This window comes from Callorhinus ursinus, unplaced genomic scaffold (assembly GCF_003265705.2).
Source record: "Callorhinus ursinus isolate GAN/ISIS: 27379988/994484 unplaced genomic scaffold, GSC_fseal_2.0 scaffold15, whole genome shotgun sequence".
NCBI classification, from domain to species: Eukaryota; Metazoa; Chordata; class Mammalia; order Carnivora; family Otariidae; genus Callorhinus; species Callorhinus ursinus.
In genome coordinates this window covers 20,116,549-20,130,928 of record NW_027397077.1, presented here as the reverse complement: position 1 = coordinate 20,130,928, position 14,380 = coordinate 20,116,549, and the positions used below count along the sequence as shown (strand labels likewise).

At 42.5% G+C, this 14,380-nt stretch overlaps 1 protein-coding gene and 1 long non-coding RNA gene across 16 annotated transcripts in view; one reads left to right on the top strand and one right to left on the bottom strand.

Moving 5' to 3' along the window:
• Window positions 1-3,642, bottom strand: part of LOC141374209 (uncharacterized) — a 31,527-nt gene extending 27,885 nt beyond the window's left edge. For 9 of the 10 annotated variants that reach the window (XR_012380926.1, XR_012380933.1, XR_012380928.1 and 6 more), the window contains exon 1: window positions 3,504-3,642. This is a non-coding gene — a long non-coding RNA (uncharacterized lncRNA). The remainder of the gene's footprint in view (window positions 1-3,503) is intronic. The other variant, XR_012380935.1, reaches the window with a different exon arrangement.
• ADAMTS9 (ADAM metallopeptidase with thrombospondin type 1 motif 9) overlaps window positions 1-14,380 on the top strand; it is a 159,590-nt gene that overhangs the window by 117,494 nt on the left and 27,716 nt on the right. For 4 of the 6 annotated variants that reach the window (XM_073901495.1, XM_073901496.1, XM_025885665.2 and 1 more), the window contains one exon: window positions 3,521-3,694. The exons of the other annotated variants lie outside the window; for them this stretch is intronic. In XM_073901495.1, the coding sequence (XP_073757596.1) occupies window positions 3,521-3,694 (174 nt within the window). The remainder of the gene's footprint in view (window positions 1-3,520; window positions 3,695-14,380) is intronic. 6 annotated transcript variants of the gene reach the window in all.

Here is a 14,380-nt window from a genome sequence, read left to right as displayed (position 1 = left end):
TGGCAAATGTGTAGCTTGTGTCCTATGAGAAATCAAGGAAACCATATGCACATAGTCAGTAGTGAGGAAGAGAGTCACTTGAGGGCTTTGTGCTCTCCATTATTTCGTTTGTATTTGAACTGTAAGCACTGATGTTGAGTTGTTTGAATACAGGCCTCTCACCCACACTCTTGCTGACGTAGCATGAAAGACTGCATCCTATTAGCACCGTATTTTAAAACTGGAAGGCAAATTCGGACCCAGGGCAGCCATGGCACATTGCCTAGGGCAGAATTCACTTTGACTGCTTTATGTTTTTGTTTTTGCTGGAGTTGATCATCTCTGTTCTTTGCCATCTTTGCGCAGGATCTCTCTAAAAGGTTTATCAGCAAGTATAAAAGATACATTCTGTCAAATGCTTAGCATGAAGCTCAGCTCTCAACTAGGGGTGATATTATACTCTTGGGACATTTGGCAATGTCTGGAGACAGTGTTGTTTGTCACAAGTGGGTGGAGGAGGGGAGATACGGCTGGCATTAAATGGGTAGAGTCCAGGGAAGCTGCTAAACTTCCTACAGCGGTTATAGAACAGCTCCAAGCAATAAAGAACTATTAGGTTGAGAAACCCCAGTATAGAGTCAGGCACATAGTAAGTGCTTAGTGAAATGCTGCTATTATGATTGGGACTCTTATTTATTCAAGTTGGTTCATATAGTTATTTTTCAAGCTAGTCCCTCCTCTAAATAACATCACCACCATAATTTCAGCAATAATACTGGGGAAAAAAAGTATGTAAGATACTTTTCCAGTTTTCAAGTGTATATTCTGATTCCCCACACATCGGAAGTTGCAAAGAGATTCTTTTTATCTGTGGAAACAGGCATCGAGGTCCCCCAGTAAGTTGGGGAGTTCTGCATGCTAGCATTGCACAGTAGGGAGGACAGAGAGATGAAACACAGCTCCCAGCGCAGGAGTTCAGAACTAAAAACATCTCCTTTCAAACCTGCACATTCCATGCTGGAATGACAGCAGGGGGAAACACATTAATAGAGACTGCTCAGCCTTTTTCCCCTGCACACTAACTAGAAGATGCACTGAATAGAACAAGAAGAATTAAGCACACACATGTGCACACACTACCACCCTCGCCACCTCCAAGGTCATGCAGAGGTCTCTCTGTTGCTGTTTTATTCATGGGCTTTCCATACAAGTCTCTCAGAATTCGCCAAGCAAGCATGGCCAGCTCTGTATGCAAATTGTTGCCTCCCTTGCAACAGCACAGGAAGAAAGTTAAACTCAGAGAACTAACTCTGATGCAGTGTACTTCATTTTGAACAGAGATGACTGTAAATGGGGTGTTCAGAAAGGCAAAGCTCAGACCTTATGTGCACTTAAGTCATGGCAAAACCTTTCTTTGTTTCCAAGCTGGCTTTGACATTACAAAAATCACAAGCCACCATGGCATACTCTATCACTGAACCTTCCTGTGTCTTTATTTGCCTTTTGAGAAATTGTTGAACACTGGAGGAAGTGATTTTTGGTTAATGTTGGATACTTAGGGCTCTTAATACCTTGCCTTCGTTGAACCATAAGTAATTTACTCAGTAACAATAACATCAAAAAGAGGTTTCATTTACTTAGAGCTTGAATAGTACACACTCTGAAAGTCTTTAACGTTTGTTCCTTTTTCTTTAGGTTATTAAAACATTGTGAGATTTTGAATATATATCAGCCCTATGCCAGGATCAAATTTGTTTACCTAATTATTCTTAGTCTTTCTTTGTATTTCCATTTTGATACACTGTTCTGGGAGTGTCCAGAGACATTCATATATATATATATATGGGAATATATATATATGGGAATATACATATATATATATTCCCAAATTCAAGTAGCCAAAGGGTTTTTTTAGTTGTCAGTGTTTGTTGTCAATGATGATGATGTTGGAACATTTCTGTCATTCACGTAGTGACTCCCCCAAGTTATAGTTCATTCATTTCCAGGGTAATCAATGGGAAATATTATACATGTAGCTCCCATGAACATTAGATGGTCATTTTCTATAGACAAGGCCATCACTTGTCTTTAGGAACCCTCCCTTTCTACCCAGGACATAATGACTTTAAAAGTCTGGTTTCTTCTGGGTCACAAACTCATTCAATCCAATTAATACAATTAAACCCAAACAATAGTAACTATGTTGCCTCAAAATAATTTCCTTCTCTTCAGCTAGCTTTGATGTGAACCTTCGAGCTCCTGCCTGGCATAGACTCATCTGAAATGATATGATTTCCCCAGTTGCCCTCTAAATAGTATCAACTCTTTTCTTAAAATCTGAAATGAAAATAAAATTAATATTCAGCAGAATCCACTGGGTGTGCTTCTCGCTAGTAAATTCCCATTAACCTCAGAGTGAGATGAATCCTGCTGCAGGTTAATTGGTCAAGAATACTTTCTAATTGAAAAGATCGTGATTCTATTCTTTAAGACTTCCTCTCAGAAATACGGTGGCTGTAATGTATGTTAAACTTATTTTCTCAACACCAAAGTAATAGAGGCTGAGCTATTGCAAAAACTTGGTAATAATTTTAAATGGCTCAATGTAATAATATGCTGTTCTTTCCAAGCAAATGTTGCCTATAGTTTCTAACTGTCAAAACCTTAATAATGACAATAATTCTTGGCCTGCCCATAAGTGAGATTATGAAACCCAGCAATGAGGAAACCATTAAAAAATTAATTTAAAGGAAAGTTCATTACAGACTTAATATGGTGTTTTGCAACTTGGTCAACAAAATGTTTCAGCCTGATTAACAGTATTTTTCAAGGGCTGGAAACATGACGCCCGCCTGAGGAAATGGTTTTTCCTTGTCAGCTTTTATTCTCCATATATTCATCTGAGGTTGTAAGTAGGTTCTAATACTTCTGTGAATTCAGTAGTTTAAAAAAAAATTTTTCCTCTGTCTCCAGGAATAGGAGCAAGGAAAGGAAGTGATGGAGAAAAGAATTCTACTTATAAGGCCCTAAAAGCTTTCATGATTTGCTCTCCTTGGGTTATACTTTTAATCTGCCAAGAAATTCTTCTTGTACAATAGCACTGTGTCTCCAAATTTCAAGAACTTCCAGTCCTCTGGGATAGAAATCATGTGGGGTTTTTATTTCACATGGCAGCACTATTTATTTTGAGGTTGTATTAAATGTTTCATAATGATCTCTCCCAGCCTCATTCCATCTCCAAGAGTTTGGGTAACATTAGATTCCCTAAGACTCAAATACGTGTCCCGCTCACCAGCCTTGAAAGGCAGTTAAGTTTGCAGATTTCAGACATTATCTTGGGTCCCTTTCATTGGAAATTAGAAAGCTGTGTAATAGTGGTGAAAGTCACTGGATTAGGAGTGCATTCCCCATGCCTGTGACCCTCTCCACCCCTGACACACACACACACACACACACACACACACACACACACACACACACGCACAGACACCCTCCCCACCAAATGACCCAAAGCTCCCACTTACACGGTCTTTCTTCTTAGTGCTCTGTGTCCTGCGGCCAAGGCACACGGCGGCGAAGTGTGGGCTGTCAGATGGGAGCACACAGAATAGCCAGAGAGTCCGAGTGCAACCCGTACACCAGACCGGAGTCGGAGCGTGTCTGCCAAGCCCCGCCGTGTCCTCTCTATGTGTGGAGGGCCGAGGAATGGGAAGAAGTAAGTAGAGCCATGAAGTGGGCACCTGCCAGGCATTTCGCTTAACCCCCTTGCAGTCATCACATCCGTTACCCTGAAATGACTTCAAGCACGGTGACAAGGCTGGCTCTTTCCCAGAAGGTTTGCTGTCAAGACGGCGAGCAGTTTGCTCCGACCAGGGTGGGAGAGCTCCTCCTTTTTATGCAGTTCCTACGTCTGTGTTCTTGAATGTTCCAAGTCGGGCTGCCTCCAGAAAAACTGTATCAGGCCTTGGGCCAAATGCATACAGCTATCTTGCACAAAAGGAGGGGGAGATAGAGGACGTATTTTCGATACGTCTATCCCAACTTGGTCATTCTGTATTAGTTCCAACAGCCACCAGGCATACTCCAGGTAGGACCTGCTCTGCGTGTGTCTCCTTTCGTGACTTTGGCTGTCAAGTCAAAGACAGGCCCTCTTGTGAAGCTCTGATTAATTAGTGAAGCATTTCCAACATTTAAAAAAAAAATGATGGAATCTGAAAAACAGCTCAGTTAATGCAGAAATAGATAGACCTGTTTTTCTCCCTCTCCAAGTTAATGTTTAGTTAAAGAAAACACTGTGTGTCCCTGGAGAAAAGTCTGGCTAGAGACTTTAGGAGGAGAGAACCTCTGGTTCCAGAAGAGAATACATTGTAGAAAGAGGGGAAAGAGTATAAGAAAGCAAAACTGCATCCACTGACATTGGAATGAAATAAAAAGTACATGCTGTCAATGGTTTAGAGATATGAATAATAAGACAGGAATTTCCCACCAGGAATGGTTTTTAGAACAGGGAGAAACAGTGGCTGGCTCAGCGCTCAGCGCTTTATGTTCATCCCCTCGCTTAATCTTTTGAAGCACTAGACAAAGTGGGTGTCATTATTATCATCCCATTTTGCAGTCAAGGAAACTGAGTTCTGAGAACCAATGTCGCTTGTCCCAATCTCACATGCCCAGCAAGTAGAAGGAGCAAGACTTGATCCTAAATGCAAACCATTCCAAGATACTACCACTGCATTTTTTAAAAAATGTACGTAAGTGCTCCTAGCAATACCACTTTATTTTTTTTCCAGGTGTATGAAGATATAATTGGCATATAATATTGTATTTACTTTAGGTGAAAACATGATGATTTGATATATGTATCTATTATAAAATAATTACCATGATAAGTTATTATTAATAATAACTGTTATAGTTAACATCTATCACCTCAGATAGTTACAGATTTTTTTTTCTGGTGAGAACTTTTAAGATCTACTCTCTTGGCAACTTTTAAATATATGGTACAGTATTGTTAATTATAGTCACTCTGCTAGATCCCCAGGACTTATTTCTTTTATAGCTGGAAGTTTATACCTTTTGACCCCCTTCACCCAATCACCTAGCCCCTACCCATCACTTCTGGCAACTGTGCGTGTGTGTATGTGTGTGTGTGTGTATTATATATACATACATTTTTTTTTAATTCATGCACCCATCGATGGACACTTAAGTCACTTCCATGTCTGGGCTATTGTAAATAATACTGCAGTGAACATGGGTATGGCAGGAGCAGATATCTTTTCAAGTTAGTGATTTTATTTCCTCCAGAGAAACACCCAGAAGTGGAATTGCAAGATCATATGTTGGTTCTGTTTTTAATTATTTTAAGATTTTATTTATTTATTTATTTGAGAAAGAGAGAGAAAGCACAGAGGGAGAGGGAAAAGCAGACTCACTGCTGAGCAGAGAGCCCAACGTGGGGCTCGATCCCAGGACCGTGAGTTCATGACATGAGCTGAAGGCAGAGCCTTAACCGACTGAGCCACCTAGGTGTCCTCTGTTTTTAATTTTTTGAGGAACCTCCATACTGTTGTCCATAGAGAATGCACTAATTTACATTCCCACCCACAGTGCGCAGGGGTTCCCTTTTCTCCAGACCCTCGCCAACACTTGCTGTCTTTTGCTATTAGCCGTTCTAGCAGGTGTGAGACGGTATCTCATTGTGGTTTTGATGTGCGTTTCCCTGATGATTTGCAATGGTGAGCACCTTTTCATATATCTGTTGGCCACTTGTATGTCTTGTTTTGAGAAATGTCTGGTCAGTACTTTGCCCATTTTTAGCTTGATGTAGTCCCACTTGTTTATTTTTACCCTTGATGCCTTTGCACTTGGTGTCACATTCAGAACAATTATAGCTAAGACTAATGTCAGGGATCTAACCTCCTACGTTTCCTTCCAGCAGCTTTATGTTTTCAGATCTTTCTGGTTCAAGTCTTTAATCCACTGTGAGTTCATTTCTGTGTATGGTGTAAGGTAGGAGTCCAGTTTCATTCTTTTGCGTGTGACTGTCCATTTTCCCCAATACCATTTATGGAAGAGACTGGCTTTTCCCCATTGTGTATTCTTGGCTTCTTCATCATAAATGAATTAACCATATCTGTGTGACTTGATTTCTGGACTCTCTATTCTGTTTCATTGATCTATGTGTCCTTTTTTATGCCAATACCATTCTGTTTTAATCACTACAATTTTATAACATAGTGTGAAATCAGGGAGTGTGATGCCTGAGCTTTGTTCTTCTTTCTCAAGATTGCTTTAGCTATTCTGGGTCTTTTGTGGTTCCATATGAATTTTAGGATTGTTTCTTTTATTTCTGTGAAAAATGCCTTTGGAATTTTGGTAAGGATTGCATTAAATCTGTAGATTGCTTTGGGTAATGGGGACATTTTCACAATACTAATTATTCCAGCCCATGAGCACAGAATATCTTTTCATTTATTTGTGTCATTTTCAATTTCTTTTATCAGGGTCCTAGAGCTTTCAATGTATAGATCTTACACCTCCTTGGTTAAATTTATCCATAGGTGTTTTGTGTTTTTTGATGCAATTTTGAATGGGATTGTGTTCTTACAACCGCATTGCTAACCCATGTGGGGATCAGCCTTCCAGCCCCGTCCTTCCCTCTCCTTCACCCTCCTGATGGATTGGATCCGGTGTTTGCAGTCATCTCTTTTCTTTAGGACTTTTGCTCCCTCTGTCTACTCATGTTTTTTGCTTGTTTTCTCTCTCTGTTTTTACTTCCTCCAGACGATGGTGGGGAGGAATGGCTAAAGTAGTTAAATTTCAAATTAATTACACTGGGCCACACAAGTTATTGGGAGCCGCAGAGGCTGTGGAATTCTGCAGACCTGGTTCACATCCCCGGACTATGACTTTTTAGCCATGTGACTTTAGAACAAGGATTCTTGATTTTTCCGATCCTTGGGTTTGCCACCTGTAGAATGGGGATAATAATAATGATGCAGAGTTGTTCTGAGAAGTTTAGAGATGGCAGAGTGGCTTGGGGATTGATAATATCTGATATGGAAGGAAGAAAAGGCCCCCGGATCTCTGTCTCTTTCAGTGTTACCTCTTGATTCTTTTTGTAGTCTTGTTTCAGACCCACCACTGCCGGCTTCCTCCCTCTCCCTCTCACTCTTCATCTTGTGCCAGACTCCACTCTGTGTAACTCTTCCAAGGAACAGAAAGTTAAGAGAGTGTTCCGAAATGAATCTAAGCTGACTGCTCAAGCTCTAGCCAACTTTTGAAAATGCTAGAGCCAATCAGGGAAATGCAAGCTCCATTTACAATTCCTTCCGAATTCCAAAGAGTAGAAATCTTGCCAAATATACACTAAGGAAGTCCCTTCTCTGATCTTACAAGATAGGCCTAGAAGTGTACATCTTTGCATGCCCTATGCAGATGGATCTTTTAAAACCCTTCCTCACATATTGCTAGCAAGCTCCATGTCAGAGCAGAACACCTACGGAGATGGCCTGACCTGTGGCCATACTTAAAAGGGAGAGGTTAACCATTCTCACAAAGACAAAAGCATCTTCCGGCTGTGAGTAAAGCGGATTCTAATAGTTACCCTTCTGCAACCAGGCTTTCTCACCTGCTGAACCCGAAGTGCAAAGTTTGAGAAGGGGGAACCTGGGTGGTAAGAGAGGGTAGAGCACTAGGGGGCACCCTCACTTGACACCGAATTGGCCAAGTGAGGCTCAGGGCAGCAGGAGGAGGGACAAGACCCATCAAAAACCCTTGGGGTTCCTCCTATGCAGAGCATGCTGGGGGCCTTTTTAGAATGTCCTCACAGCAACTAGACTTAGAGTGAGTGTCCAGAGCGGCGGCTGGATCCCAAGTCCTGACTGCCTGTGGGCAGTTCCTGTGTATGCCTGGGATTAGGCATAAGCAAAGCCCTTGCTTAAGGAAATACATAAGCAAAGCCCTTGCTTAAGTATTCATTGTCCCTACTCGCACGATCCGAGGTATCCTTGCTAAACGGCCTGTTGGGTAGAACAGCAGCCTTCAGACCCCCCTCAGTCACAGCACTCACCCTCCTGTCTTCCTCCTACCTCCACGCCCACTCACTCCCTCTGCTACCATCTTTCCTGATACCTACCTTGCACAGACATGTGTCTTGACTTTCTTGCCCTCCACGAGTGACACCTTGAGCTTGTGTCGGTGAGGATGCCAAGGCCCAGCCTCAGAGCCGAGCCCCACTGGATGGGATGTGCTGGACGCCTCCTACCCCAATACGGGAAGTTCTCTTCTTAGCAGTCCTTGGCAAGCACTTCAGAGGGCTTGTTTGCTTTTTGAGTGTGCATTTTTCTCTTTTGCTTCCCTCCTGTGAATTATTAAAACCCACTTGTTTGTTGGCAAGATGTGTTTCATGCTGGGCATATAGTAAACAGCAACCTCCTCATTTTGAGAAATAATCCAGGTGTCCGCTGTGGAGGAACACAAGGTCTGCGTACCCACAATAGCGTGATCATCAGGGATGTTTTATGCAGTCACACAGGTTGTACACTGCACAACTCGAGGGCTACCATTCCCATAAGTCACAATATGAGTGGCATCCCTCAGACTTATATAGGGTAGTGGCCAATCTTGATAATAAAAATAATATATCTTATTGTATATGAAGCTATGGACCAAGTACTTTGTTGAGTATTTTTATGTGGAGGACCTTTCCATAACTCTCTAATGAAGTAATTAAGTTTTCATCCTCACTTAAAGATGAGGAAACTTGAGGCTTAGATAGGTTAATTCATCCAAGTTCATGCATTTAGTAAGTAATAAGACTGGGATTTGAAGCCTGGAAGCCTGACTTCTGGAACATATGCTCTGAATCTTTGTATTCTGTTGCCTCCCATGTCAACATTCATCTACAGTGAGTTATTTTATTTCCTTTTTAATGGCTTGTCTAGCCTCTTACTTCAGGGTTGGCATAAAGGTACAATTCCCTTGACTGGGTGAGAAATTCTTGGTCCCCTTGGTTGACAATAAGCCCTGTTGTTGGGCCAGTCTTGGTGGGGATGGAGCACCTCAGGGGACCTCCTTCGTTCATTGTGAGGCCTAGTACCTGAGCAGCAGGGAAGGACCATCATTGTGCCTTCATGATACCGTAAGAGTAGAGCCTGGACCTAGATGGAGCGCAAAACAATTGGAGAAGAGAAAAATGCTGTATCCAGTCATGAATGTTGGGCTTTTAATATCACCTGCCAACTTTGGGCAAGTTATTTGATCTCCCCATGCTCAGTTTTACTCACTTTAGAATTATAATGCCCGTGAGGCAAAATTCATTTGAAAATTATTGTAATAAATGATTTACTTATTCATCTCATTATAATCTGACATATAAATTTACTTATAGCTGCAAAGGTCTTTTGATCAAATTTGAATTGTGAACATGTGGGTTACACATCTCCCAGGATTAAGGAATAAATCTCCCAGGACTTGCAAGTGTTCTTTTTTTCATCTTCGCCCAGAGTATTCTCTTGTCCCTAGTGCCTCTGCATCACAAGGAGGCTGCCCAACTCCTTCCCTCACTTCGGTCACCTTTGCCCATTCTTCAGACCCCACCTAAGACATTACTTCTCAGAAGTCCTTGCAGATCACCCCTCCCCACCAATAACTGAGTCAGATGGCTCTCCTCTGAGCACTCATAGAACCCTGAAAACACTCCACTTGAGCAGTCAGCATCGTGAATGGTGGTTGCCTGGTTTCCTTGTCTACGTTATCACGCATTTGAGGTCAGAGAGTTCATTCACCAGAGTTTTCCCCAACATTTAGCACAGTACCTAGAACACTGAAAACAGTTCTTGAATAAATGAATCTATGAATCAGCCAGAAGGACAGAAAAAGATATGAGGAAGGAAAGAAGGAAGGGAGGGAGGGAGGGAAAAAGACCTTATAGAGTAATACCTTTCCTAACCCCTTAGAATCATGACATTCTAAAAAGTCTTTTAAAACAGTCAAGCAAACTCTGCTTTTCTTCTGAAAACATATATTTTATTTTCTTCCCACATTGCCACAGACAAGCTGTGCTCAGATATACCTGGCCTTCGCAGAGCTGCCCACCCCATGGCTGTTTGGCACAATGCAGAGACTTGGACCACTCTCATACATATTTGGATTCCGGGGGCTTTTATTGAGATCAGCTGTAGAATGAGTCCCAAGTTTACCTCCTTAGCCCAGAAAAATTAGAAAAGAGCAGCAGGCCTTTGGTCAGTTGGTTACAAACGTTTTACAAAGCTTACAATAGGGAGTGATCAGGTTTAGGTGTGTGTGCAAGCACCAGACATTGACTCTTTGTTACTCCTTCCCTCATTAATTGACTGAAGAAATCTTTATGCAGCACCTGCAAAGTGCTGGGCTCTAGGCCTCAGGGACGCATTAGAGACTATGACACTGCTATGCTGGAATTGATTGGCTCACGGGAGAGACAGACGGAAAACAAGTGCACAAACACGTTTTATGAAATTGCCAAGTGTGAATGGTGCTGTGACAGAAAGAAGCGAGGTGCCGAGGCGGAGACGGAGAATGACAGGCCAGCCCTCCCTTCCCTAGGGTGGTTGGTTGGAGGTGAAGGGCAGGGGGAGGTGATTCCAGGTAGAAGGAGGACAGAACCCAGCGTGTCTGCAGACGAAAGCGCAGCATGGCAGGAGCAGAGGGAAGGCTGAAATGAGATTGGGCCTGCAGGAGCGGCCAACCTAGGATGTGTCCCGCGGGCCAGCGCAAGGGTTCAGGTTTTTTCCCAAGCTGTGGGGGAGGTTAACAAGCCCCTTCACGACCTGGTCTCTGCCCAGCTTCTGAAATCCCCAACTCCAGTTGGAACTCTCACCACCTGCTGTGGTCGTCCCCGTGCCCCACCTCCCCATGACATTCGCCTCGACCTCCGTGCGCGCTGAGCCCCTCCCGCCAATGCCCCCCTTCTCCTCCTTGCCTACTTAGCCCGTCTCTTCGTTCACTTCTCCTCCTCATCCTCCGGTGCTTGGGGACCTTGTTCAGCACTGTGGGAATTCCAGACCCTGGTCCTTTCTCTTCTCTTGCTGTCAGAGTTGTGGAAGACCCTGATGGCTTCTTTAGCCATCATGTTCTGTTATGAAACCCATGCACATGAATAGGAAGATGTCAGGGCTGTATCCCAGCACCCAGCACATAACTTGGCCCATGGCAAATATCGGTTGGATGAGCGAATAACTTTTTTTTAATTTTTTTATTTTTTATTGTTATGTTAATCGCCATACATTACATCATTAGTCTTTGATGTAGTGTTCCATGATTCATTGTTTGTGGATAACACCCAGTGCTCCATGCAGAATGTGCCCTCTTTAATACCCATCACCAGGCTAACCCATCCCCCCACCCCCTCCCCTCTAGAACCCTCAGTTTGTTTCTCAGAGTCCATCGTCTCTCATGGTTCGTCTCCCCCTCCGATTTCCCCCCTTCATTCTTCCCCTCCTGCTATCTTCTTCTTCTTCTTTTTTAACATATAATGTATTATTTGTTTCAGAAGTACAGGTCTGTGATTCAACAGTCTTGCACAATTCACAGCGCTCACCATAGCACATACCCTCCCCAATGTCTATCACCCAGCCACCCCATCCCTCCCACCCCCCACCACTCCAGCAACCCTCAGTTTGTTTCCTGAGCTTAAGAATTCCTCATATCAGTGAGGTCATATGATACATGTCTTTCTCTGATTGACTTATTTGACTCAGCATAACACCCTCCAGTTCCATCCACATCGTTGCAAATGGCAAGATCTCATTCCTTTTGATGGCTGCATAATATTCCATTGTGTGTGTGTGTGTGCGTGTGTGTGTGTGTGTGTGTGTGTGTGTGTGTATATATACCAGGATGAGCGAATAACTTTAAAGGTATCAAATGTCTCCATAGTTACTATTTCTGCCTTTTCCCCCTGCAAATATACCATCTGGGGGCAAGAATGTCCAAACTCCACATACCTGACTTTAAAATGAGCTTTGAGAAAGAACCCCATGGTAATTTAAAGACTGTTTTTTCTTTTTTTTAATTTAAAGCATTGTTAGATAAACTGACCTGTAATTGCTGTTCCTTATGACATAAAAACTCTATGTAGCACACCCAGAACACCGTGCTGTCAGGGTCCCGATTTGTTCTGGGACTCTTCTGTTCACACACTAGTTCACAGTGGTAGTCTTGAGCTAGAAACAACACTACAAATTATTTTATCTGTGAAGAAAATCAACAGTCTTGTTTATGGGAAGTGATTTTTTTTCTACCCATGATTAGGAAATCCCACCAAAAAAGTGTAAAGCAACCTCATTACCATCTTAAGGAAAGGCAGTTTCTACCCATTGCATTAAATGATCCTTTTTAGACCACCACCCTATGGCCAATCTGGCTAAATAAAATAGTACCTTAAAAGTTTATTTTAGGTCTTCTTCACTCTAAATTTGGACAGGTATTTCCCTCCTGTTAATTTCAGCACATTTAAAGGCATATGTAGCCTGCGGGACAATGAGCAAGTCCCCTGATTTAGCCCCGCCCTGTGACCACTGACTTGCTGAATTACAGTGTGTCCTAAAATTCAAGGAGGCTGGTGGTGTTACTTATACACTTGGTATATAGTTTTTTCTCAAAGCTGCAAGAATTGAGAAAACCTTTTGGAAGTTAAAATGAGGCTAGTTGAATGTTCTGGCTATTTTTGGAACACTCTAGATCATATTCGAGGAAAGAGTCCTTAATCCTGGGGTCAGGGGGTGGGCGGTGATACTACCAAAAGCTGATGAAATGCAGTAGCTTGGGTGGGTTTGCTTTCTGCTCACCCAGCCCCCATACTCGAGTTAGGACCCCAGGAGAAGAGCCTTGCCAGGTGACCTTCACAGCTGCCGTTGACTAATTCCAAAGCACTGGACAAGTCACTTACTCACTTAGCTTAATTTTTCTAAAAGTTACATTCAAGGTAAGGTTCCCCAACTCCCTTTTCTGCTGTTGGCAAGAGAGTTTTTATGCTAGTTAACCTTCCTTAAAGACCAAGGCAGAAGCACTTAAAAAGCAAACAAGGGTCTAGGAAACTTTGCATTTCTGCTCTAAAGTGTTACTTATTGACACAAATTGCAGTCCTGGGGATGAGTGAAAATGAGAGCACACTGGAAGGTTTAGTCCAGTTTAGGCTGCTCGGTCATCAGGATCTGAGTTGCCTAGGTTCTGCTTTTCTCAAGAATTATTTTTTCTATGGGCAGTTAACTATTTCTTTTGCATTTATCTACACATCACAGATTAACCACATTTTTGTTTTGTTTTTTAACATCCAGTGGCTCTGTAACTCCTTTGGCTTTTTTTTTTTTTAATGAATAAACGAAAGTGTCGTTACTTCACAATAGTACCCAGCAAACTCCAGAGGCCCAGGAAACCCCAGGCGAGGGCTGAGCTAGCGGGTCTTTGAAGTGATTTGCTCCTCCATGCTCACCCCACAGAGCTTTCAATTCATATTTGTACCCCCAGAAAAATTTGAATGACTCCACATTCTAGACCCTGAGGTTTGCTTCCAAGCAGCAGAAACGATGAGTTCACTTTGCAGATGAGAAGGGTCTACCAGGACATATCACATAGTCCTTTTATTTCCTAAAACAACAAAGTGGCTCATGAAAGACACAGGGTGCACCACATGACCCAGCATTTCTACTCCTGAGTAGACCCAAGAGAATTGAAATCTGATGTTCAAACTTGGACATGCATATGCATGGTGGCACCATTCACAATAGCTGAAAGATGGAAACAACCTGGTGTCCATTGTCATGTGAGGGGACAAAAAAAGCCATACAACAGATGATTATTCAGGCAGAGAAAGGAATGAAGCACTGATACCCACCACAACATGGATGAACCTTGCAAACATCGTGCTAAATGAAGAAGCCAGTCGTAAAAGGCTACATGTTGCAGGATTCCCTTTATATGAATAGCCAAAACAGGCAAATCCGTAGAGACAGAGAGCAGATGGTGTCACTACAGGCTGGCAGTTGGGGAAGTGGGGACTGACTGCTTAATGGGTACAAGGTCCTTTTGGGGTGACGAAAATATTCTGGAACCACATAGTGATGATGATTGTACCACATTATGGATAATTAAATGCCACTGAATTTTCCACTTTAAAATGGTTGCAATGGTAAATGTTATATGTATTTTACTACCAAAAAAAGAAAAAAGAAAAAGAAAGAAAGGCACAAGGCATATCTGGAAAGACATTTCTGAGTCAGACTGGATCCCAAACTGAAATACCTTTGGGATGAGATGGGTAATAAAAGGGAAGGCAGTGTGAGAGAAGAGAAAGACAAGTGGGGGTTCATGGGTCTCCCCAAATACTAAAAAGAGAAAGTTTAAAAGACACCATGCT